The sequence below is a fragment of the Plectropomus leopardus genome, chromosome 8, assembly GCF_008729295.1.
Source record: "Plectropomus leopardus isolate mb chromosome 8, YSFRI_Pleo_2.0, whole genome shotgun sequence".
Taxonomy (NCBI): Eukaryota; Metazoa; Chordata; class Actinopteri; order Perciformes; family Serranidae; genus Plectropomus; species Plectropomus leopardus.
This window is the reverse complement of record NC_056470.1, coordinates 13,859,073-13,882,180: the sequence shown is the minus strand read 5'-3', so window position 1 is coordinate 13,882,180 and position 23,108 is coordinate 13,859,073. Positions and strand designations below refer to the sequence as shown.

Below are 23,108 nucleotides of genomic sequence, written 5' to 3'. Positions count from 1 at the left end.
ATATTTTTTTAAGCACTGGGGAGGGTGTTATGTTTTTTTCTTTTGGCTTAGAAGAGAGACATTTAACTTTAAATTGTTATATTTTGTGTTAAATTTAAGTTCTCTCTAAACCCCCAAACCCACAAATGGGATTAAAAGACATGTTTTCGAAAAAATATCTAAAATCTCATCATTTAACAAAGCTAGAAATTAAGAAATATGGTATGTAAAAAGGACAGTCATGCATTTTCTCCCGGCACTCAGGGAAGCTCAAGGGAAAATATTTGTATATACTGGAGGGCCATGATAAAAAAAAAATCAAAAAATAAAATTGAAAAAATAAAATAAACACCCCTCTATCAATTCCTCTTCTCTGATAAATACAGTTCCTAAGAATGAAAATATCTGTCAGAGTTGTGTCCTTGTGCTTTTACCTTTTCACATGCAATACAGTGAAAAGAGAGGAGCACAGAGGCCTTTCTGTGATAGGTGTTTGTATAATCAGGTGACATTAAACAAAACAGGTTGTAGCCATGCAAATGAAGAAAAAATACATAAAAAAACATGGTCCAACTACAGAGAGACTCTGTGCAACCTCCTCCCATCCGCCTTGGCACAATAACCCAAATGGAAGCCTTTATGAAGCACTGATGGAAGCAGAGTGCGCTTTATAATGCACAGCCGTGCACACTACTACATTTCCAGCTAATCAGAAGCGCGCAGTTGCAGAAAGGAGAGCGGTTGCCAAGGCAGCCACCAATCTCCCCTCCCCCTTCTCCCTCCGTTCCTCTTTCCCGTTTATTATCGGCAGAGGTCGCATGGCAGAGGGAAGTCCAACCACTTCTGTACTGGAACCAATGCAAGAATATGCACCTCCATAACAAAGCCTGTATGGAGTCCTGAGAGCAGTGAGGGGGGGAAAAGGAGGCTGCACATTTATGGGCTGCTTTTCAGCCGTAGAAAAAGATCTTTAAAAAAAAAGAGGATCTAAGTTTTTGCTTTTATTTGTTCTGGAACAACGGGATAGTTTTTGCCAACACGTGTGTATCCATGAAATTTGTGCTCTCCGTTTTTGAGTGTGTGAGTGTTTCGCATCCTGGTGCGGGGCTCTGAGGAGGACTGCGCATCATCACCAGAGTTGGTGCCGAAGTTCGGCCGCGAAACGGATGTGAGGGAAGAGTGTACCGAGTAAAACTCCCCCACTTGTTTTCTGCCTCTCCTGCTCCTGTTTGCTGAGACAATAGTGAGTCAAAGACGCTGAAAGTGATTTCATGCCTTCAGTCTCGCACAACCTGAGATGGACGTGAGATTTTATCCTGCGCCCCCGGCAAATGTGGGTTCATGCTCCCTACCGACTGATCCAAGTTGTCTGAGCTCGTTGGACTATTACCACTCGAACAAGGTAAATAAAAAAAATGCATTTAAATGCTTCTCACCTGTCTCTCTCTAGACGTACAGCCTGCAACATTCAGTACAAACGCATGCTTTACGCGGGCGCCCACTTGCCCCAAACACGCAGCTACACACTCTTAAAAAAATGTCAAGTGTCAGCAAATAAAGTGACCAGAGCTTGGATGGACTGATTTTAATTTAGTCTGGAGCAGGACACAGAATGTGTTACACTTTAGACCTGCAATCATTCTATTTCACTGTTGTAAATGCAACTTTTTTTCTCCTCCTCTAATTTCTCTGACCAGCATAGTTATTATGTGATTTCCCCGGTGAGACTGTGCAGTTGTGTTTTTGCACAAAGCTGGCATTAAGTGTCCCACCCGATGTGGAATACCAGGGGCTGTATAGAATCCATACTGCCCCACTCTGCTGCTCTCTGCTCCAACATTATCTTCCCTCTCAATGATTTCTTATAGCTTACATGGTTTTCCGCTGGGAGTTCAACGATTAAATGGATGTGTGCCAGTAATGTACTGTTAATTACTTTGTAAGGAGAAACCACAGAGTGTGGCTGCTACAAGTATGACTCTTTTCACTCTCTCAGTGTTGACACCCCGCGGCTTTTGGCTTGTGACCTGCACTGACTCCCATTGTAAGTGCGCAGGTGGCATTTAAAACAGTATTATTATTCTGATTATTTGTAGTTTGTCATTTTCCAAGAAACAGATAAAGGCCTAAATCAGCATTCTTTTTGACAAACAACCACTGCTTAGTAATCCTGTTATAAACTAGAAATATCTAGATGTATTGCGATAAGAGATAAAAACACCACAAAGTAAGATAAGCTGACAGCAAAAGTACTAATGAGTATCACAAACACAACATATACCCAGTGGAAATACCAGGAAAACTATTTCAAACTGTTTAATTAAAAGCATCTCAGCTATTCAAAGTCACTAAATTAGACCTTGTCACTTACCTTGCTTGGCATATTGCAATTCAACAGGCTCTGGTAGTTGACCTGCTGCTATACATGAAGACGGTTTGGACTTCTTAAGCTCGCTTTCTCAGATAAAGATGGCTTTTCAGATATGACAATGAGGGAGACTGATTCAAGACTGATTCATTGTCTTTCACTGTGTGGGCAATGGAAAGTCACTGTAACCGCATGGAAAATTCCAGTGATCAACTGAAAAGATCATCTCTTAATTTAGATCTTTAAAAAAATTGGTGCAATAATAATCTCAAGTGGGAGCAGAGATCTTGTTTGAGTGCAAACGAGAAAAAAATACATTTAGCGACTCCATCACAGATGAATTGAGATCTATATAAAACAGATAAGGCAGGTTTACACCTGTGACACACAAATGGGCTCATATAACTGTCTCCTCTGCACAGGCTATCTTTTTTTTTGTAGGTCAAACGAATTAGGATCATCCTCCATGCGGATAATCTCAAGAATATGCTGATATCTATGCATGAGTCCTGGAAACAAAGCCACCAGATATTAAATGATATAAAGTGCTTTCACAAGGGAGAATAACTACTGATACAAAAAGTGTGGCACCCCTCAAAATTACAAGTGTTCATTTGAATTATTGAAATCCCTCCACTCCCTTTGCTTGAGGGAGAGGGGTCTCTTTCCTCAAGGGGAAGTGTAATTTGCTATCATCACATGTGTGACACTAACTACCTTCACTAGAAATGCAAATGAGGCCCCGGGAGCGGCGGGGATCTCTTGGTGTCCTGTTAACACAGTGCACGGGGTCAAGTTCCTCTCCTGAAACGCTTGTCAAACCGGCGGTGGCACTAAAGAGACATGTGATTTGTTATGTAGGTACTGTATCTACATATCAGATCTGCCCGCTGCTAATCATCTCTGACAGCCCTGGTTGGTCAAATTGTGCCCAGGTCTCTTTCTTGAGCAGCGTGGAGGCAAAAGGCTAATCACAGCATTAAGGGCAATTTTGTTTAAGGGCTTACTTTGCATATTTTCGTAGATATTTTGGTTTTGAATTTGTTGATTGGTTTGTTGGCTTTTTGAGAATATTCTTTTGGGATAATATTGGAAAAGACTCAAAATAATTTGAATAAAAAGAAGCTTTTGAGATTTGTTGAGATTTAGCACCATTACTCCTGTCTGGCTTCTTTGGTATTTCTGGTAAGAAAAAAAGACAAAGGCAATTTACAGCCTGAGAAAACATCTCTGCTTTTATCGCTGTGAAATTAACAGTGTTAATCTGACTCACACACAAGCTTAATTGGATAAATTGAGCATGTGCAGGCATTTTAGCTTTATAGTCTCTTTATTTGCGAACCTGTTTTTTTGTGCTACCGTCTCGCTCTGGATGCTGACACAAGCCTAGTTTGAGTAATTATCAAGTTTATGTGACTTCCAGAGAATACTTGTGCTTCAGCCTTTGTCATGCTGCTCATTTGGAGCCACAGCTTGTTTCATTCATCATGCATGCTTTTTGACGTAGTCTTTCTTTTTACCTTACTCAGTGTGTTGATAATTGCTGTGATCACTAATCGCTGCGTGAATCATTTCCGTTACTTGAGCGGTGTTGTTCATGATCAACAAAAACGTCTTGCGAGGAGGAAATGTTAACTTTTACCAGCCAACATTTGTCATGGACTGGCCCTTTGGTAACATGAATCACTCTGCTTGCCAAATCAGTTTGAGCTGAGACTGTGTTTGCTGAGAAGTTCAGCAATTTAAAACAGAAAAAAGGTAAAGAACGCAAAGAAAAGAGATGCATAAAATGAGCAGGGAAGTACTTCAAGTGCAGATTGAAATGATTCAGAAAGATCCATAAATAACCCTGAAGATCTCTACTTCAATACTTTCAATACTCACTTTATTTCGCTATGAGTGTGCATGTCTTTTATTACTGTGGTGCTCTCCCACAGCTGAGGAGAAATGACACAGAATAATACCATTATAACAGCTTTGTGCTCTTATGGTAATATTAAACTGTGACATGTTTAATGCTGCCATACAGGCTGCATGGTGTGTACATAACTCAGACATATTCCTGCAAATACGATACTAATTTGTGCTTTATGTATTATAGAGAGTATAAAAATGCATTTTGTCCTACACAACATGCACAGTTGTAATTGTTGTTTGTCCGGCACTTTTAGTTTGCCCTGTGAAATGGGAACACAGTGTCTGCTCCTTTATTTGAATACCTTAATCAAACAGTGCTGACTGCTGCTGCTGCTGAGGTGAGGTGCTGCATACAGTATAGCAATAGAGTGCAGGGAGAGAGAAGGCCCTGTGTTTATACATCCAGGCCCCACCCAGCTCATATATCCTCCCAACAACTGATATCTGCTTAGATAGGGTATGACTGAAGAGCTGGCTTTGTTAGTTGGTGGTCTCCTCTGCCTCAGATAAGCTGCGGTATGATGCGCTCCATTTGAATGCCTTATCTCAGTGTTACTTTTTTATTACAGGACTGCCTGGTGTTTGCTGTGCAAAGGTTTGATTACTTTTCATTAGGGGTGTCGGCATAGGTTAATTTTGCTTTCAATAGAAATCCATTAACTGGTCACTGACCGGTTATTTTTGAAAAAAAAAAAACAAACACAAAATGAGGCCTTTTCTTTAAGTCAGACACACCATTAACTCTACTGCCCAGTTAACTTTAATTAAAGTTTACATGAAAAAAAGTAACCTACGGGGTATGTCCAGGGAGTGGCCTGGGGTGTCAATAGCCCAGATATTATAATTGTCCAGTCAGTTTGAACTATTTGACAAGATTTTATATTTATGGTGGGTGTAATTCAGTCTTAAACCTTTGAGGCAGTAATGTGCAGGAAAAGTAGGTATGGGTAGTGGAGACAAAAAATGGTAAATTTAAGTTATGCAGATGCTTGTGCCCGCGGCCGCGCTCGTACTTCACACCACCCCTGCATAAGTCAGTGCCCCGCTTGGACCACCTCAGGAAAAAAAGTCTGTACACGCCACTGCACACTGACTGCCAACCAGCACATAGGTTCTGAAAAGGAAATGTTCCTCCATACCAGCAGACAGTGGTTGTCTGTATTCATCATTCAAAAAGGAAACTGGAAGACTGGATTGATGCTAGTTAGCCAGTTCGCACATTAACAACACAATCCTATGTTGAAAGAACAGAGCATATTTACAGTGTGGCAAATAACAATACAAACTATGAGGAAGCGCTTCTGGCGAAGAGCTCGATGGCTAAAGAAAAACAATCCTAACCTTATATATATATAGACATATATATATATATTCAACCTCACTCCCTGTTAACTTAAGCCGTTTGTTCGTTTCTCTTCTCGTGCGCTGCACTGAACAGCCAATCAGAGTGATTTCATTCACTGGGGGGCTCTACTGCTGCAGCTGCCGATTCCACATGCTGAATCGGTGGAAAAACACCCGACAATGGCCGATGAGGACACACTGCAACAACAAGGGCCATGGACGCTCACTGAGGGCCCAACTTTGACTGACGGCTGACAGTCTGCTTGGTGTGTCAGGGCCTTTAGTTTTGACTAAAAACTGTACAAAAGTTATTTTTAGTACCAGTACTTTAGTACCATGCATTCAAATGTAACTCGTGTTTACATCATGGGAGGTTATGTACACTAAGTCATGAACTTGGAGCTCTCAGAAAATTTTCACTTGTGAGATTGTAAATACCACATAAAGGAGGTGCTCATATGGCCACTTTTCATGAACACCGTAAATACACCATTTGAATGCAGCATTAAATATGGCTGAGAAATTAACAAGTCCCTGAAATGCAGGCTGTGGTGTATGTTCATGTTGAGTGGTGCTGTCTCTATTAACTAATGACAAACTCTGTGGTATGTGACAGAGAGGCAGAAAAGGAGAATCAAAGGATGAGTGAGAGTCAAATGGGTTGAAGTAATCAGTGGCCCAGTATGGGGACGGTGTGAGTGTGTGTGTGCCTGTGCATGCTAACTCGGGGCCATTCAAGCGTTTTGCTGACTACGGAATCACAATCACAATTGCTTTCATAGCCCCGTGCAGAGGAAGGCCATGCATACCACAGTAAGGGCCGGTGACACACAGCGAGCAGGGGCAGAGCAAAAACAGCCACTAAATCATATTCTCCCTGCCCGGACACACGGAGGAGATTTTTAATAGGGATTCCGACCATTTAAAATCATTTCAATAAAACTGGAATTGGCTCTGACATTGACTGAGTCACTGAGCCTGCATATGGCACAGAGATTTCTTGCCTTATAATTTTTTTTCACATAGGTGACGTTGTAAAAAAGTCATTTTCCCAATGAACTACAAGGTGTCTACATATGTTTTTTTTTTGTGGCTTTGTTTACAGGTTTTTTTGGGATTAGTTCTAGATGTGGACAGACATTAACATTGATGACGACACATGATCCTTTAATTCCACATGTAGGAAGAATTGCTTTTTCACCATTTAAATGGCCTGCATCTCTTTGTTTGGCCTTCAAATGCATTGATGCAGTGTTTTTTGTTTTTTATGACAGTGTGTGTAAGACAGTATGTATGTGTATAGGGGCGCTGGGGGGGGGGGGTGGGGGGTTGCCCATGTGCTAATTATTGGCCCTGGCAGTGCAAAGCTCCTTCCTCGTGGTGGGTACCAGTGCGTCCCCCTCAGCGTCTGTTACCGTAATTAAGACCAGCCGCCCCACTGTAGTGTGCTTACATTAGTCAGACTGGGCCTTCCCATGGGGCAGTGCAATGGCATTCTCATTCTTACTGCAGAAGAAGAAAGAAAAAGAAACGGCACCAGCACCTGCTGCAGAGTAGGCCCCTGGGTGTTTAGTTAAATGTTGATTATGTTTGTTAATGGCTGCAAATGCTCAGAAGGAGCGACGCGTGGTGGTTTGGGGATATAAAGGTGCAAATAATGCAACACATCATTCAAAATCTGTCTGTCTGTGTGAGAGAGTTCATCAGAGGTTTGTCATCTCTTCTATTAATTAAAGGGGATCTTTTATGCTTTTTCTTACTTTCTTTTATTTATATAATGTTACATTGTTAGACGTTTATATTTAATGGGGCCAGTGTTTCAAATAATGAGGTAGATGTTTATAAAAGTAATCCCTGTGAACAAAAACCCCAGGCTTTAGACCATTCTTAATACTCTGTTTCCAATGTTTTTTTCTACTTTTGAAACAAGCGGCGTGATAAATTTCCTTATATAGTCATCTGCTCCAGGCATGCAATAGGCCTGACATACACTGCTACATTTAGCCACATGCTATCATCAGGGAAACATGGTTGCTGATTTTGTGAATTTCTCCCCAATTTCAGATCATATTTCTGCAAAAACTTATCAGAGTGTGGAAATTTTTTAGAAGCTTTTATTGTGGGTTTTTTTTGCAGTAAAAAAATGCTGCTATTCATTTAGTCATTTCCCTTTCTGCAATGACAGTGCAGAGATGCCTTAAAGACCATAAAGGCCAACCAATCGATATGATACGATACAATATACTTGTCACAGTAGGGGAATTTGTCTTAGACTCAGCTGCTGTGCCCATAAATACCTTCACAGTCATAATAAAACCACATATGAAGAAAACAGCGCTAGCTGTACCAAATAATCCAATAAATTGCACATAATCCATATTGCACATGTAAAATATAGCACATACATTGCACATAACAGATATTGCACATACACACATACACACACACACCCCGTTGTCAGCGCACTCTGGGCTTTTTTTAGGAGGGAGAGCTTACAGGGACAGGTTCTAAAACAGCATTTCAGACAGAAGGTGGACGTTCCAGCAGACAGTTTGAGGACAATAAAGTTTTTTTGAACATTTAAGCATTTAAACGTGTTATAGTAAAAATCCAAAATAATAGTATGAACCTGAAAATTTGCATGATAGGTCCCTTTTAAACCTTTTTAAGCTCAGTTGCAGTAACAAGATTATTGGAGCTTTGAGCTGTTCCATCATGAGTTTTAAACATGAGTGTCCAATTGTCCAAATGACTCAAATTTTATTTTGTTAAGCAAAAGAAAACAAAGAAAACCTGAGAGGATGCTTGGGAAAGCTACAATATACCACAAACATTGCACATCTAAGCTTGCACAGAACCCAGCCGGTGTTTCAATGCTGACAGTAAACAAATGCAGACAAATAGGAGGGAGTGTACTGTAAGAGTGCCAAAAGTGCCTATAGGCCATGTATATAAACACTGAAATAATGAGGCAGATTCATCAGTCAGAAAATGTCTCTCTGTTTTACATAATTGTAAATGGAAAACATTGAGTTTGACTGTTGGTTTGGAGGAGGCAATTTTAAGTTGTCACTTTGGCTCTGGGACATTGCAATATTATAATTTCATGATATTTTATAGACTGCCGAATAAATAATGAACAGATTGATCAGTAATTAAAATAATCAACATTCACATTCACCGTCCTAGCATAAACAGTATGTCCTGCCTACTGTAGGTCTGCTGTGTGTAGTGGCTGTATGTATGCACATATGTACTGTGTGTATGCTCTGTGCTGTACGTACTGTATGTATGTATGCATGGAAGAGGCTGGAAGCTGGACAAACATTCCCAGTTGTCCCAGCTTCCTGAGGTATGTCCTGTGCAAACACCATTGGGCCATGCTATAAGCTCCTTGCCAGGGATTGAAGGCTCTTTTCCCTCCCTTGTTTTCACTGAATATCCTTTACAAATATTATCGGCCTGGTGTCAGTGCCATGTTTGCACTGCAGCCTGAAGGGACAGAACCCATATGAAAGTACAATTAATGGTCCAGGCTCAGACTAACACATAAACAGTACATATCAAGAAGAAACATCTGAAAAGCTCCCAGAGTGCAAAGTAGTATTTTCCTGACTTTGTGATGATGAATCTTATTCTTTCTGGAGACAGATTATCAATTTAAGATACTTTTTTATGTTGCCATTCACTAGCAGATCTTTGACTTCTAACCTGGTGTCTTTCGTTAATTCACTGACATGCATTGATTTGGACTGCAAGAGGTTTCCACTCGAGGAAGACAGGGTTGATAAATCCATATGATCCTGAATTTGCTCTCTTTCCCCAGCTGTGACTGTCTCGCCTTGTCCCCTGTCTGTCAGGAGCATGTGTTTATTATGTGTGACATATTTAGCAGGCAGATATAATTGCCTGTGCAAGGCTGTAATCGTCTGCGTCCAATTCAGTCAGCAGAGACTGCGGGAGCCCACACAGCCGCCGAGGTAATCAAACTGTGGCTCATTCTTCCTCTTTGAGAGCTAATGATGAGCTCCATGATCGTTTACAATGGGCAGAGAGTGAAGTGTGACAGAAAATACAGTGGTAATACTATGGTTGTACTTCTTGCAATGCTATTATCTTTGGTTTAAGATGTTGTGATCACTTAAAACAGAGAGAAAAGAAAAAGTTGCAAGGAAAAAATAGAGATAGATGTTGTTGAAGAAAAAGGGAGGTAGAGAGGTTAGAGGAGACTTGTGGGTTGAGAAAAGGGAGGGAAAGCAAGAGAAAGAGGCCCTCTCTTTGTGTTGTCGACCTATTTAGTCTCACGCTGGCCACGAGCCATGCCGATGAGTGATGTCGCTAAGAAAAACAAACAGAGGAAAGAAAAGTAGGATTTTGGAAATTATGACATACAGTCAATGGTGTTATGCTGTCGAGGACTCCGTCTCACTCTTAACTAGACTTCAACAACCTTGTAGCAGCTCGGCAGGGTTGTTAACACACAGGAAAGGGAAACTTGAGCAGATCTTTTTATAGAATTGTTAATAACACAGTAGACAGTAGTGAAAAACCATAGCCTAAAGCAGCACTTACTGGCACAACCCACGTGAACCATGCAAGTATATGTGTACGTGTGTATGTGTATGCATGCTTTTTTGTGTGTGGCTGGCACCTCAGCAGTGATGGGAGAGGTATTTAGATCTTTTACTTGTGCAAGTAGCAATACTACACTGTAGAAATAGTGTGTCACAGGTGAAAGTCATAAAGTAGCAGAATGTTTGTGTGCATGTGCACTTATATGCATGCACCCAGTATGGAACCACAGCAGAGTGCAGTGAAACTGAAAGAGAAAAGTTTAGGGCTAAAGAGGACTTGCGCTTGGCTTTATTTTTAAAAAAGAGCGATCACTTAAAGGGGGATTGCACCCGAATTACATATTTTTTTTTACCTGTAGTTGTATTATTATTTTCTTTTAAATTCAGGTTCAGGTTTCTTTTCAGAAACAGTGTAAACCAAATGTAAAATGTAATTCAGACTACATCTTGCATTATTTTCATTGTCAATCTGCAGATTATGTTCTTGATTAAATGATTACTTGTTCCGTCTATGAAATGTTAGAAATGGTTAAAAAATGTCAATCAGTGTTTCTCAAAGCGAAGATAGCGTCCTCAAAGGTATTCTTTTGTTCACAACCCAGATATAACTAATATACTGTCATAGAGGGGTAAAGAAACAGAAATGTGACTTTTATTTATCAGAAACATTTACTCTAACCAGTTAATCCATTATCACATTAGTTTGCGATTAAGAACTACTTGATTAATCATTGCAGCTTGTCAACTGCTTTTATAGTGATTTTTCATGGGGAGAAAGTAGCTCCAGTTATCCAATAATATACAGGTCTGCAGATGATATGTCACCAGGATATTGTTTCTGTGGAGAGGTGTTTATAAAAGAGGTGTGTCATTTTTAAATGCTGTCTGCACCACAAACACCATTTTGTTGTGGTAGCAGAATAAATCTCAGAGATGACTATCTGAAAACCTGATCAAATAAAACCAAATCTATATGCATGAGTAAGTGAGAAAATATGTTCCATTTCTGGGGGACAAACCCGTTTATCAGTTGTTACCAGACAATACAACTACCTTGTTGAGCTTTTCTACTGTTTATGGCTACAACTTACAAATTAGTTTGGTCCATAAAATGTCAGACAGTTGTAAGAAAAAAAATGCCCATGACATTTTTCTTTTCAAATTCAGGGTATGCCTTCATGTCTTTTTTGGGGGGGTCAAACCAACAGTTCCAATCACAACAATGCTCAGTCACTTAAAGGTTGAGTGTGTAGGATTTAATAGCATCTAGTGGTAAGGTTGCAGAACTGAAACTTCTACCTGTGCCATGTTGGAGAACTACATTGGCTGATATGCCAATAGCCCTATCCAGTGATTGATTTTTCCATTCATAACTACTGCAGAAACAACATGGCGGACTCAGAGGATTGCTCTGTATGTAGATAAAATGCCTCATTTTAAGGTGAAGAAAACACAATTCTTATTTTCAAGTAATTATAAACTAATAAAAACACTACATATAGCATTATATACCATTTCTGCTAATATATGCCCCTAAATCCTACATACTGGGCCTTTCAGACTGAGCGAAGCAGCAAATCTGTACCTGTTGCTGCACTTACTAAACAGCAACAGGTACAGTTAGGCCAGTCACTTAGCAAAGGCATCAAGAATGTCGTAAGCAGGAACAAATGTTTGCGGCAGCCGGGCAGGGAAAGGGAGTGAAACTGAGAGATGGTCATGTTTTATTAAGCCTGATAATGCAGTCTAATCTGTGGCTCGGGTTACACAGTGCTTTGTGGGTAATTAGAGATCATGTCGTATGCCTGGCCTTTTGAAAATTTGCACTCCGCCCTAATCCCCTCCTATCCGCCTCTCACCCGCCACCTCCTTTCTTCTCTCTCCTCATTCTCTCCCTCACTCACAAAAACCCAGAACATGCTTCCAAATGAGCTGACTTTCTGTCAGGAAAATGCACAAATAAACAAACATGGCAGCCATACTTCAGGTAGCTAGTCATCAGAAAGTTTATACCTTTCTGTAAGATGCTTGGAAATGTGCTTATGTGCTCAGAATTCAATGAGAGGAAGTCGACAGTGGAGCACTTTGTGGTTTGCTTTGTGGAACTTGTTAGATGAATGACTAATGCCTCCTGGCAAGTGCCCCAGGTTTACTATTACCAAAACAATGGCACTTGATACAGAGCACCGTAGCCTTGGTTTTCACACAGACAGGAGCTCAGGCTGCTGTTTTCTTTTGAACCCTAAATGCTGACTGCCCATTCATGCAACATCCCCTGAACACAGAGAGACACACAAAGGAAACTCTCAACTGACACGGTGACTTGTTGAAAAAAAAAAAACAACAGCTTCTTTCATCGCTCATTGTCCCCAATTTTTCCATTGTTAAAAACTGAGAAATGTTTCCTTTTCTCCGTATCTAGATTTGGCTATCGCCGGGTGTAATACAGTAGGGCATGTTTACATACACACAGTTATATAATTACTCGGATTATGACAGCAACTCCATTAAAGTGTCTGAATATCAGGTGAAAAATAATGATGCAACCTGGCACAGTTTTAGAGCAAAACCATCAGCTGCCTCCAACCATAAACTGAAACGCTGCATGGGTGCAAAGACTGAAGAGTAAAGCACAGGTTTAAAGTCAAACTCACTGAGTTGAATGCAGTTTCGCCTCCAATCTGTGTCATGCTCGGTGGTTTGAGCTAAAAATCCCCTGTACATGAAAGAAGTCATGAAAGCAATAATAAAACCAACCATATAGACACAGTATGCATTTATCTGTTGCCAACTCATAAAACCTCATCCTACAGTATTCACCATATGAGTCATCGAAGAAAGTCAGTAAACTATTTAAATCTTATCACAATGAGTGCACATGATAACAGCATTGTCACAGACACCAGCCACAAATAATAAACAGTACTCATGTGAGTGTGGCATTGAACTCATTAACCTTATCAAGTCGTTCAAGAGGTCTCATGAATTATCATTTATACAGAACAGAGGAGATGAAGGCATTCACAGGAATACGTGTTCATATCACTGCCATGAAGGAAACAAGCTTTCAAACACCTCATATACCATCGGGCATTACATTTGCATAAAAATGTAGCAAAATGCAAAACTGAGCTATATTCAAAGTGTTCAAGTAGCATGGTGATTATCAGCAGAACTAGAAGGCTTTTAAGAGTTGAGGTAGTTAATATCTACCAGTGGCTCTGTATCTCAATTTGCATTTAGGTGGGTTTTTGTGTGTGTGTGTGTTTGGGGGGGGTATGGACAGGTTAGCAACCAGAGACAAAAACACAAAGCAAGAAAACATAGTGAAGTTGTTAAGCAGAACATAAATTGGACTCTAAACCTTAGCTCATGTCAGTTTAAGGTCTGGGGAATTTTTATCTACTTTATAGAGGCGGGTGATATGGTCCAAATATTTTATCACAGTGTATAGGGATGGGAATCGAGGAACCGTTCCAAATTGTTCAATCCATCGGAATGGTATGCCTTTGAGCTTATTAATTCCTTTTATTTATGCTGGCATGTTTTTCTGACAGTTGCGCATTGCAGAACAATCAACTTCATGCGTCTACACTCCTGGAAACTTGCAGCAAGAGGGAATGAAGGCAGAGAGGAAGAAATAGTAATGTGTCCGTGAAATGATAATTCTAAGTAAGGATGGAAACATCAGCAAAATGCAGAAACATCTTTCCAAGTAGTTTAAAACCCAGAAATAACACGTGTTTGACGCTCGACACATGACGCACAATGTTATAATAACATAAATGCAATGCAGGCAGGCTTAGCAGATTTTTTTTCTTTGACTAAGACAACCTAAATGAAAACAATTGCTGTACAAATATTCAAATATTATACACTTACTTTTTTCCACACACAAAATTGATCAGGAGCCTTGTTGCCATTAATGATGCTGCCTACAAGCTTTTCGTCCTCCATAGTTGACTTTATGTTGAGAGCATATGACTCCAGGCCATTCTTAGCAGACACCTCGTCATGCTGGACATCGTCTTCAGCCTTGTACTGTAAGCAGAATCAATAATGGCATTGGTATTTAAAAAACAAACATTATCATTACAGTATATGCAATTTTCTATCACAGCAATGGTATATATCCAATTTCAGTAATTGCTCTATAAAGAAAGAAGAAAAGAAGAAATTGTTTAAAATTACTACAGTATATGTAATCCCATTTGGATTATTTTCTTCTTTCATTTGGAACTTCCATAAAAAAAACAACAGCTGCCTCACATGAGACAACACTTGAATTAAAAACAAAAGACTCAAATGAAAAGGACTGAATTTTTCTCAAAGTGGAGGCTTTAAGGTTTTAATGTAAACAATAATTTCAAGTGTTACAGGTTTTTGTATTTATGTCATTCTCCTCTTCCATCTTGGGCCAAATCATGTTACTTTGTGGGGCAATTGCATTTGTGAGATTATACAAGAATCACAAGATCGTGTAAGGATACAGCCTCGATTTGCTACATATAGCCTGCGCTGAACAGCTCCCCACAGTTAGAATTGGTAGTGCCAAACCCCTGCTGGTGGACACAATTCCACTGTCACGCCGTAGCTACCGTATTGCCTATGCCTACTCCTGTATTGTTTTCTGTTTTAGCTAAATTGATTGGCCGCGGTGGACATCAATCACTCTGAAATCTCCATAGTAAAATTTGTCATTAAGTTCAACAGAGTTTTAAAACCTTTACTACATATCCAGCTATAACAAGTTGTAGGTGCTTTAACTATAAGCATCGAGATACCCTCCTGTATTCCTGGTGATGTTGCAATAATCCTCATATCATTGACTGCTCAGTCGTGTCATTTTGTAGAAATATGTGATATTTTTTGTTAGGAATGCAAGATAATAGCGGTGCGTCATCAGTACCAGCTAATATTGGCTTAAAAATGAAATATCAGAATCAGCCAACATGCTGATTTCTGTTGATACGACAAACCAATATGTTTTATTTTTACTGACAGAATTGAACATGTACAAAACATCAGCCCGAAGCTGAATTATTTTTTCTTGATTTGGACAATGAATGAATATTACATTTACTGAAAAGCATTGTATTTTATGTCACCATCTGCTGGTAGATAAGAGTATACATACTACGTTAATTCACTACAGAAGATACTTGATAATAAAATCAGGTGGCGGAAAAAAGTAGATTTATCAATATTGCTATCACTTATTTGCCAAATAAGTTGTTGTATATTGGCGTAACGGAAATCAGAAAAAAATCCAATATTGTACGTCCTTACTTTTTGTTTTGTTAATAGTTTCAGCTTTAAAATAACTGAAACTATTCGCAAACTGAAAGCACAAAGACTATCATTGTGGGTCAATAGTTGCTAAGAGAGGTGAAAATCCCAAGTCGTCCAATTACAACGGCACAAGTTTCGAACAAATATTGGATCCTGCATGACTACTCATACACACTCAAACAAAGGGTCACACACTCACTCACTTTAACACCTCTGAATCCCCCAACATCCGACCACACACACACACACACATGCACTTCCCATATAGCTGCGAGGCATTTCATTTCCTCTCCTCCTATGACAACATCACAATATAATGGGACATGGTGTCACGTGACAGGAGCGATCAAATTGCTCTCTGTCTCTCTCTCTCTGGCTTGAAGGGCAGAACGGTCAGTCGTTACATAAACTACAGTTGGTTCAATTACAGAAAAATGTGCTTTGTGTCCTTGTCATAAGCAGAGTGATGAAGCAGATAAAAAATAGGTTACCCATTTTTCTTCAGAATTTTGATAAAATGTCTTGCTTTCTGTGCTCACTATGTCCATGGAAACTGTAGCGAGGCCGAAATATTTATTTTCAGGTTTGATGCTAAAAATATATCGAGATATATAATAGTGTCCCATCCTGATCTGTAGAGATGCCATTGAGTTGAAATACTTTGCACCCCTCCATCTGTCTTAAGTGACAAACCAAAACTAAAAGAGCCAGTACCAAACTGTCTCCCAAACAAGGAAATATGCTCGGTCCAGAGACTTTTGAATTCGCCAGCATTTGACCTTTAGCCCCTCTCATCCTGTTTGGTGTCTTTGGTAGAAATGATCACAGAGCAGCAGGGTTGAATTAACATTTTGTTGTAGTGTGCAACATTTCTATTGTCACGCCTCCTTACAGCCAACACTTCATTAAACTACTTCTGTCTGACTTGAGTTTGATTTTTCTGTTATAGAGTGCTATTTCCAGCAGTTAATTTGTCATCTATTGTTGTGTCTGACCCTCACTCCAGGTATTCACTGTGTGCTCTAGCACGGTACTATCACACAGTTTTCAGATGAGCCTGTAATTAAGTCATCTTGGAGCCTTGAGAGTGCGACTGTAGCGCACTGAGCTGAGACCAATCTGCCACTAATTGTCCCAAGTTTTAATTTCTAATGGAATAAGGGCCAGAGGGAATGCTGCTTAATGAGATGCAGTTACTGTGTCAGTGTGAGTGTGTGTGTGTGTGTGTGTGTGTGTGTGCTCTTTTATCTGTTTACTGTAACCGCTGTTGGCCCTGGCGAATAGAGAAACAAAAGTGAGTAAAGCAAGATGTTCCGTTTTGATTTCGTAGCCTCGTTTCTGTTTATTCTACAAAGCACTCAGGATGTCTCTGTCTTTCCAAGATGTAAATTCACACGTAATAAATGGTAAAGCCACCTTATAATAAGTAACATAATTGATTGTACATTGACAGTAGAATCAGAATATCCCTTTTAGCGATGCCTACTCCCTTTTATACAAACTGAGGAGCGCCCTCTCTTAATAACTTTGTGACAGTGGAGACCCTTCCAAAAGTGAGAAGTGATTTTGCCCTTGGCACTCAAGTTATTGCTCCGACAGCATGGTTGTAGACTGGAATTGGAAAGGTTGTTTACATAGCCTTGGGAGTGTTTGTGTCATGATTTAGATTCCAGGCATTTCAACATCCAAATAAATCAGTTTAGACTTCTAAGGACAAGTAAACCTCCAACAGAAGAGATGGGCCAGCTGTGTTTAAAAATCTGTAAGGTAGCTTTATCTCTAAAGCTCCATCAATTTTGTTTTCATTTTTTATGGGCAAAGAAAGTGAGGGTCAAAGTTCACAGAGGATATGTGTATTGACTAGGAATGCTTATATTTTACTTATAAGTAAAGGCGTTACCAGCAGTAATCACAAAAAAGCAGCAATACTTGCTAGCTCCCATTCGACCCAGGTGGTGTACAGTGCAAAACAGCCGACGCTAACCTCAACTAACTACATGAGACTAGAGGGTGGGCAGTGGCCATGTTTCCATGTGTTAATGCAGCTAGCCAGCAGTCTGTCAGCAAAGGCAATAGAAAATAAAAATAAAATGCAAAACATTTACATCACAAAACATAAAAATTTCACCACCTTTAAATGGCCAGCGCTTTGAAATTGTTAGAGCATGAGAAAAGGAAAGGCCTCTTTTTTTATGCCATTTTGCTTTTTTTTTCTTAAAAATTAACCATTTAGTTCCTGGTTAATGGGTATCAGGCTTTCAAAAGCAAAATTAACCAAAACAGACATCCCTACTTACTGCCATATTGTGCATTGTGTATTTGGAGTATTACTGTACTCCATTTGGACTGTGGTTTAAATGACAGCACACACACAGCAGTCTGCTTTATGATGTTATACAAGCAACATCTTTGGCACCAAAAAAATAAAATAAAAACAACACTACGCGAGCCCCCCTGAAGACAAATGACGACATGAATCTTTCAAACACTTTGGTGACTTCACTGTAATTTTTTTTTACCTTATCGCTTTTGAGTGGAGTTTGCTTTTGCAACTGACTCAAGGCCCTTCCTCTTATTGTTTCAATATGTCAGAGCATTGTTTGAATGAGGTCACCCATTACCGATCTGGCCCGAGGCCAGCTTGACTTCAGCTGATTTAATTGAATCTACGACATGAGTCAAATTCAAACAAGCAGAGACTGCTTTGCCATGACAGCCTCATTACTCCACATTAAGAACTCATTTCACAATGCATTGTGACTTTGGGCTTGACAAATGGTGAAAAGGGATGAAATCAAATAAGTGAGTACATTTTGGAAGGCTACTTTTGAAATGCTCTGGCTGAAAAATACTCCGGTGCTGTACATATATTATAGAAAAGCCAAAAAAATAGTCTCTCTGCTATTTTGTATAAGTTAATGTGAATGCCTTCTGGGTTAGAGTGTTCCCATGTTTGCTGTCTGCAGTAATGGAATGACATTCAATGCCATTTTCCCTTTTAAATGGAATTTTTGTCAAAGCGTTATGAATTCAACCTGCCTTGTCACTCAAGCCTCAGACAGTGCTGAGAGAGGAGGAAAATATGCGAATGAAACCTTTCACTGCAGATTTTACTGTTAGCTGTGAGCAGACCAAATAATGACGCCTTTATCACGTCGTCGGCACAACAAACAAAGGAGGCTTTCTTGTGACATACCACAAGATGTGATATCAGGCATTATAATGACATACATTATGTGTACAACACATACACAACATTCATAACATCTCAGCTGTGTGCTAGCTGCATTTCATCAGCTCCAACCCCGGCTAAATTTCTCAATTAAGCACGCATTCTTTGAGAGCCATTGGCAGCTCGGCCAGAGCTCACAGGGAAAGAAAAAAAAAAAACGTACAGCGGGTTCAACGTGCCAGGGCCTCCCTCCACAATCGGGAAGGAAATGTTGAGACTGCAAGGGCTGTGGAGTGGAGATATGGCGGTGTTTGCTTAGGGCTAGGTATCGGGCACAAAAACAAACATGGCTGCCCTTAATGAGCCTGTTTGCCTGCCAAAGGTAAAGACAGCTGTTGTCTCTCGCCACAATGGAGTAGGCCTCAGTGCCACGGAGCACAGAAGAGCGCTCTGCATCCCCATAGTAACGCTCACCTTGTGTGTACTCAAGAGTGAACTTATTAAGTCCTCTTTACAGATAATTACAGAGTAAAATGTAAATTGTGAGGCCATACGGCACTTTCATAAGGTCTGACTGTTGAATAAAAAGGTTTATTAAGTAAGTCTAGTCTTTAGAGCGCTAAAAGTAGTGTTACTGGACTGTTTGAGAGGACTTGCTAACTTTATTGCACCTGGAGATAAATCTCCTCTGGTAAATAAAAAGTGGCTTCTTGAAAAAGACTAATGCACAGGGATATAGGCAAAGTGGGGGGTACTGAAACCTGGAAAAGCACTTTTCTCCGGTATGAGAAAATTAATACATTCGAGCTGTGCCTGTCCAACTGAATCAGCACTGACAGCTTGCTGCACTCCACAGCTAATTTTAGAGTGAAGAATATGAGTGAGATGACTGCACAGGCATTTTGTTGAGGAGAGCAGCCAGCAAGAAACTGTGAACATTAAAGGTCCAACCGTCAATTGCATCAGGGTGGCTTTTGTTGAAACAAAGCCCTCCCAGCCCCCACCGCTTTCCTGCCATTGTTTATAGTACATTTTGAGCTACTGAATGGATGACATTTTTTTCCATTATTATACTGGCTTCTGACAAAAGGACTGGCAACGTCACAGATAAATATAAAAGTTTAACATTTATGGATGAGTGTGCTGTGTAAGGACTTCTTCTTCTGAAGACATTTTGAGATGATGCAAAAAAAACTGCTTTTACCTCTGACCTATAGTGCCATTCACTAATGCATGCATCTACTCATGGATGAGAGGCTTGTGCTCGTGACAATATGAGATGTAAAATTTAATGGCCTCCTCTTGGCTTGGGCAGTATCTATATTTTCACACCTTCCTGAAATTTCACTTGGTTATACAGTATATGACAGTATTTGTGTGTTGCGTCACCTGTTTACAGTCCAACATAGTCCCCACTGTAGGATTTGGCCCAGTGGTGGCGGAAGAGGACATGGACTCAAGATCTTCACCAGGGTTCACCAGTCAATTGCAAGGAGCTGTTGTACAAAACTAAATGATAGTAAAAATGATGGAATGGAAAAATATAAAAAGAAAAAAAAACTCAACCTAAGAACAAACTGTTCAAACTATCAGAAATAAACCTATTTCAAATGAACACAAGAAAAAGGACCACATTGGGCCCGTGACTATGGGGCTCTAACACATGGTTCCAATCAAGGCCCAAGTTGCACTGATTCAAGTAGCCTCCACCTGTGGCTTTTATACTGGAAGCTCCTCCTACAAGACAAACCACAGTTATTTGAAATAAATCAACCAATCTATTATGCAATCTTTACATACAAAAACAGTTTTGTGCACATCAGCACATCACAATATCCATTCTGACACAGAGGTATCACAACAGCATGCATATTTAGAGCTCCTACAAAAGCATTACTGCCATACCAATAAAAACACCCCTCTGTACTGCTTACTTATGGTACATTCTGGGTCCCTTTCCTCTACAAAGTGTTTTGGACTCTTCCACTGGTTTGGCAGTTTGACCAGGAACATGAAGGTGACACCTGCTGGATTAAACCAGACAAAACAACTGGTAACATGGGAATATTTTAAAAAAGGACCCTGGAAGTAAACTGTGCATTTCTTGATATCTCTTACAACTGGTTGTGTTACTGGATGTGGTTAACGTGCATTATGTTAAAAGGGACCTATTATGCTTCTTGGGGTATTCCCTTGTCTTTATTGTTTTTTATAGCGTTTTTGTGCTTGTAAAAGGTCTAAGTAATAAAGTCCAAAGTCCAGGCCAAAGGGAGCTCTCACTCCTTCAGAAGGCACTGCTCCTAAGCTACCTGAAATGGCTTGTTTGAGTTTCAGTATTTATTTCCGTCATTTGGTAATATCACAATGTAACAAATAGAAACATCCTTCTGTGAGGTGACACTGTTTGTGGTTGTATTTCAGAAGAGAAGAAATAGTTCCTACACAAAACTGCTCACAGTAACTTTAAAAAAACTAAACTTTTTTTTGATCAGTTTTTCTTTAATTTTTTGACATTGTTAACTGTACACTTTTTAATTGTCATGTGAGAAAAGCATTTGCATTAAAATTAGATTGCGGTTGACAGGTAACTGTCATAGTGGGGCTGTAAAAGCTCAATGTACATTTCCTGTTTATTTCAAAGAACTGCCACATAAGTTAACCACTGCAGTATACTGTGAGTGGGTTCAAAATGCCCCCGACCACATGTTTGACAACAAAGGTCACGTCACATGGTGACTACTGATATGACTGGTTGCCATTCTTTGTCCTACATCTTTGTGTTAATAACACACATTTCATGCGAGTGTTCCTCTTTAGTAGTGCTGCTGAGCCAGCAATCTGAGGGTACCATTGATGTTTTCTGCTGTGCAAGGGAGGCATCAGGATGTAGAAAATGTTTTTGCACTCTAGCAAGGTGTAAGCCTACATGTTAATAGAATTAGTGATATTATGAAATGGGTAAACAGTCCACGAATAGATGTGCAAAATGGAGTTTTATGGATACTAACATTTCTCAGAGGTAGAAATGGTGTTTGGGGTGATTTTTGGTTGATGGTGCAGCTAAAGACCAACTTAGTTCTGGTGAAATAGTAATTTATGATCAACAGAGGTAGAAGATTAGAAGGATTATATAATGTCAAACTTTTCAGGATAGCTGTTTGCTTAACTGAGTGCTTGCTGAGCTTCTAAAGTCATAGTTGTCATGTTGATCAATTATTATTATTATTTTTATTTTTTACTTTTTGTAAAGTTGATAATATGCATTTGTGCTGACGATGGCTGTGGCCAGGGCCATTATATTTCGGGTTGTCCGTCCTTCTTCTGTTTGAAGAACTCTTTGAGGGAACTTCTTCAAATTTGGCACAAACATCCACCTGGACTCAAAGATGAATTGATTTTATTTTGGTGGTCAAAGGTCCAAGGTCACTGTGATCTTGTCCATCTCATTCTTGTCAATGCAATGTCTCAAGAGGACCATGAGGGACTTTTCTCAAATTTGGCAAAACATCCACTTAGACTCAAAAATAAACTCATTAGAAATTGATGGTCAAATATCAAGGTCGCTATGACCTCATAAAACATGTTTTTGGCTATAAACTGATAAGGCATACACTAATCATGACAACATTTCATATGAAGGGGTTAACTTAATGAAGTGACATTTTATATCCAAAAGGTCAAAGGTTAAAATCACTGTGAAACCATAATGTTTTCTGACCATTATTCAGAGCCATAACTCAGACATTTGGTGCATTACTGAAATGGTGACTCTAATCTTTGGTGTCTACCTTGAAATTGTGCTGATTGTATGGATCGCCAGTGCTGCGGGGTTGAAGATGTGTGTGAAGCATCCATCCACATCTTAGAATTTGTAGCTTCTTTACAGAAACATCAATATATCAATATTTGAGGCCGTCTGTGGTCATAGCTACATATAAGTCTAAACAGACATGGATGTATACTGTAACTTCAACTTGACTGGTTGGCTGAGGCACACAAACCGCGAGGCAGTAATTCTAGTTTAAATTTAGATTTACTACTTTGCTGTTCATTTTTACGAGTTACATACTTAAAAGAGCTGCCTGATCGCACCCATACACTGAAGTTTAGCACAGTAAGTTACATGTTGGTCCTGTCTTCATAACTGCTCTGCCCCAGAAAAAGAGAACTAAACCTAAAACTCTCTAATTAATGAGCCATTGTGACAAAAGTTGATTTTTGCAGCTCATGATTAAGTTCATGTCTGCTATTTTCACTCAAAATCACTTTTCTGTCTGAGATATTTGGCTTGCTGCATGTCTATGTGTCTGTAATCTGTTAACACTTCCCCTATTTGTTTGCAGCAGTGTCTTTCAATTAAACAGCAGGGCCAGATTCTTCAGAGATTTCGTTTTCGAGTGACTCCCCAGAGAGGGAGCAGAGGAAATGGCTGAACACATCAGACACATTCGTCTTCGCTGCT

General features: G+C 39.7%; 1 protein-coding gene across 3 annotated transcripts in view; it reads left to right on the top strand.

Annotated features, from left to right (window-relative positions):
* The first annotated feature begins 807 nt into the window (after positions 1-807).
* Positions 808-23,108, top strand: part of LOC121947313 (thymocyte selection-associated high mobility group box protein TOX-like) — a 95,587-nt gene continuing 73,286 nt past the window's right edge. The window contains exon 1 of one of the 3 annotated variants that reach the window (XM_042492301.1): positions 808-1,381. In XM_042492301.1, coding sequence (XP_042348235.1) covers positions 1,277-1,381 — 105 coding nt within the window. In that variant the 5' untranslated portion in view covers positions 808-1,276. The remainder of the gene's footprint in view (positions 1,382-23,108) is intronic. The other 2 variants (XM_042492299.1, XM_042492302.1) reach the window with 2 other exon arrangements.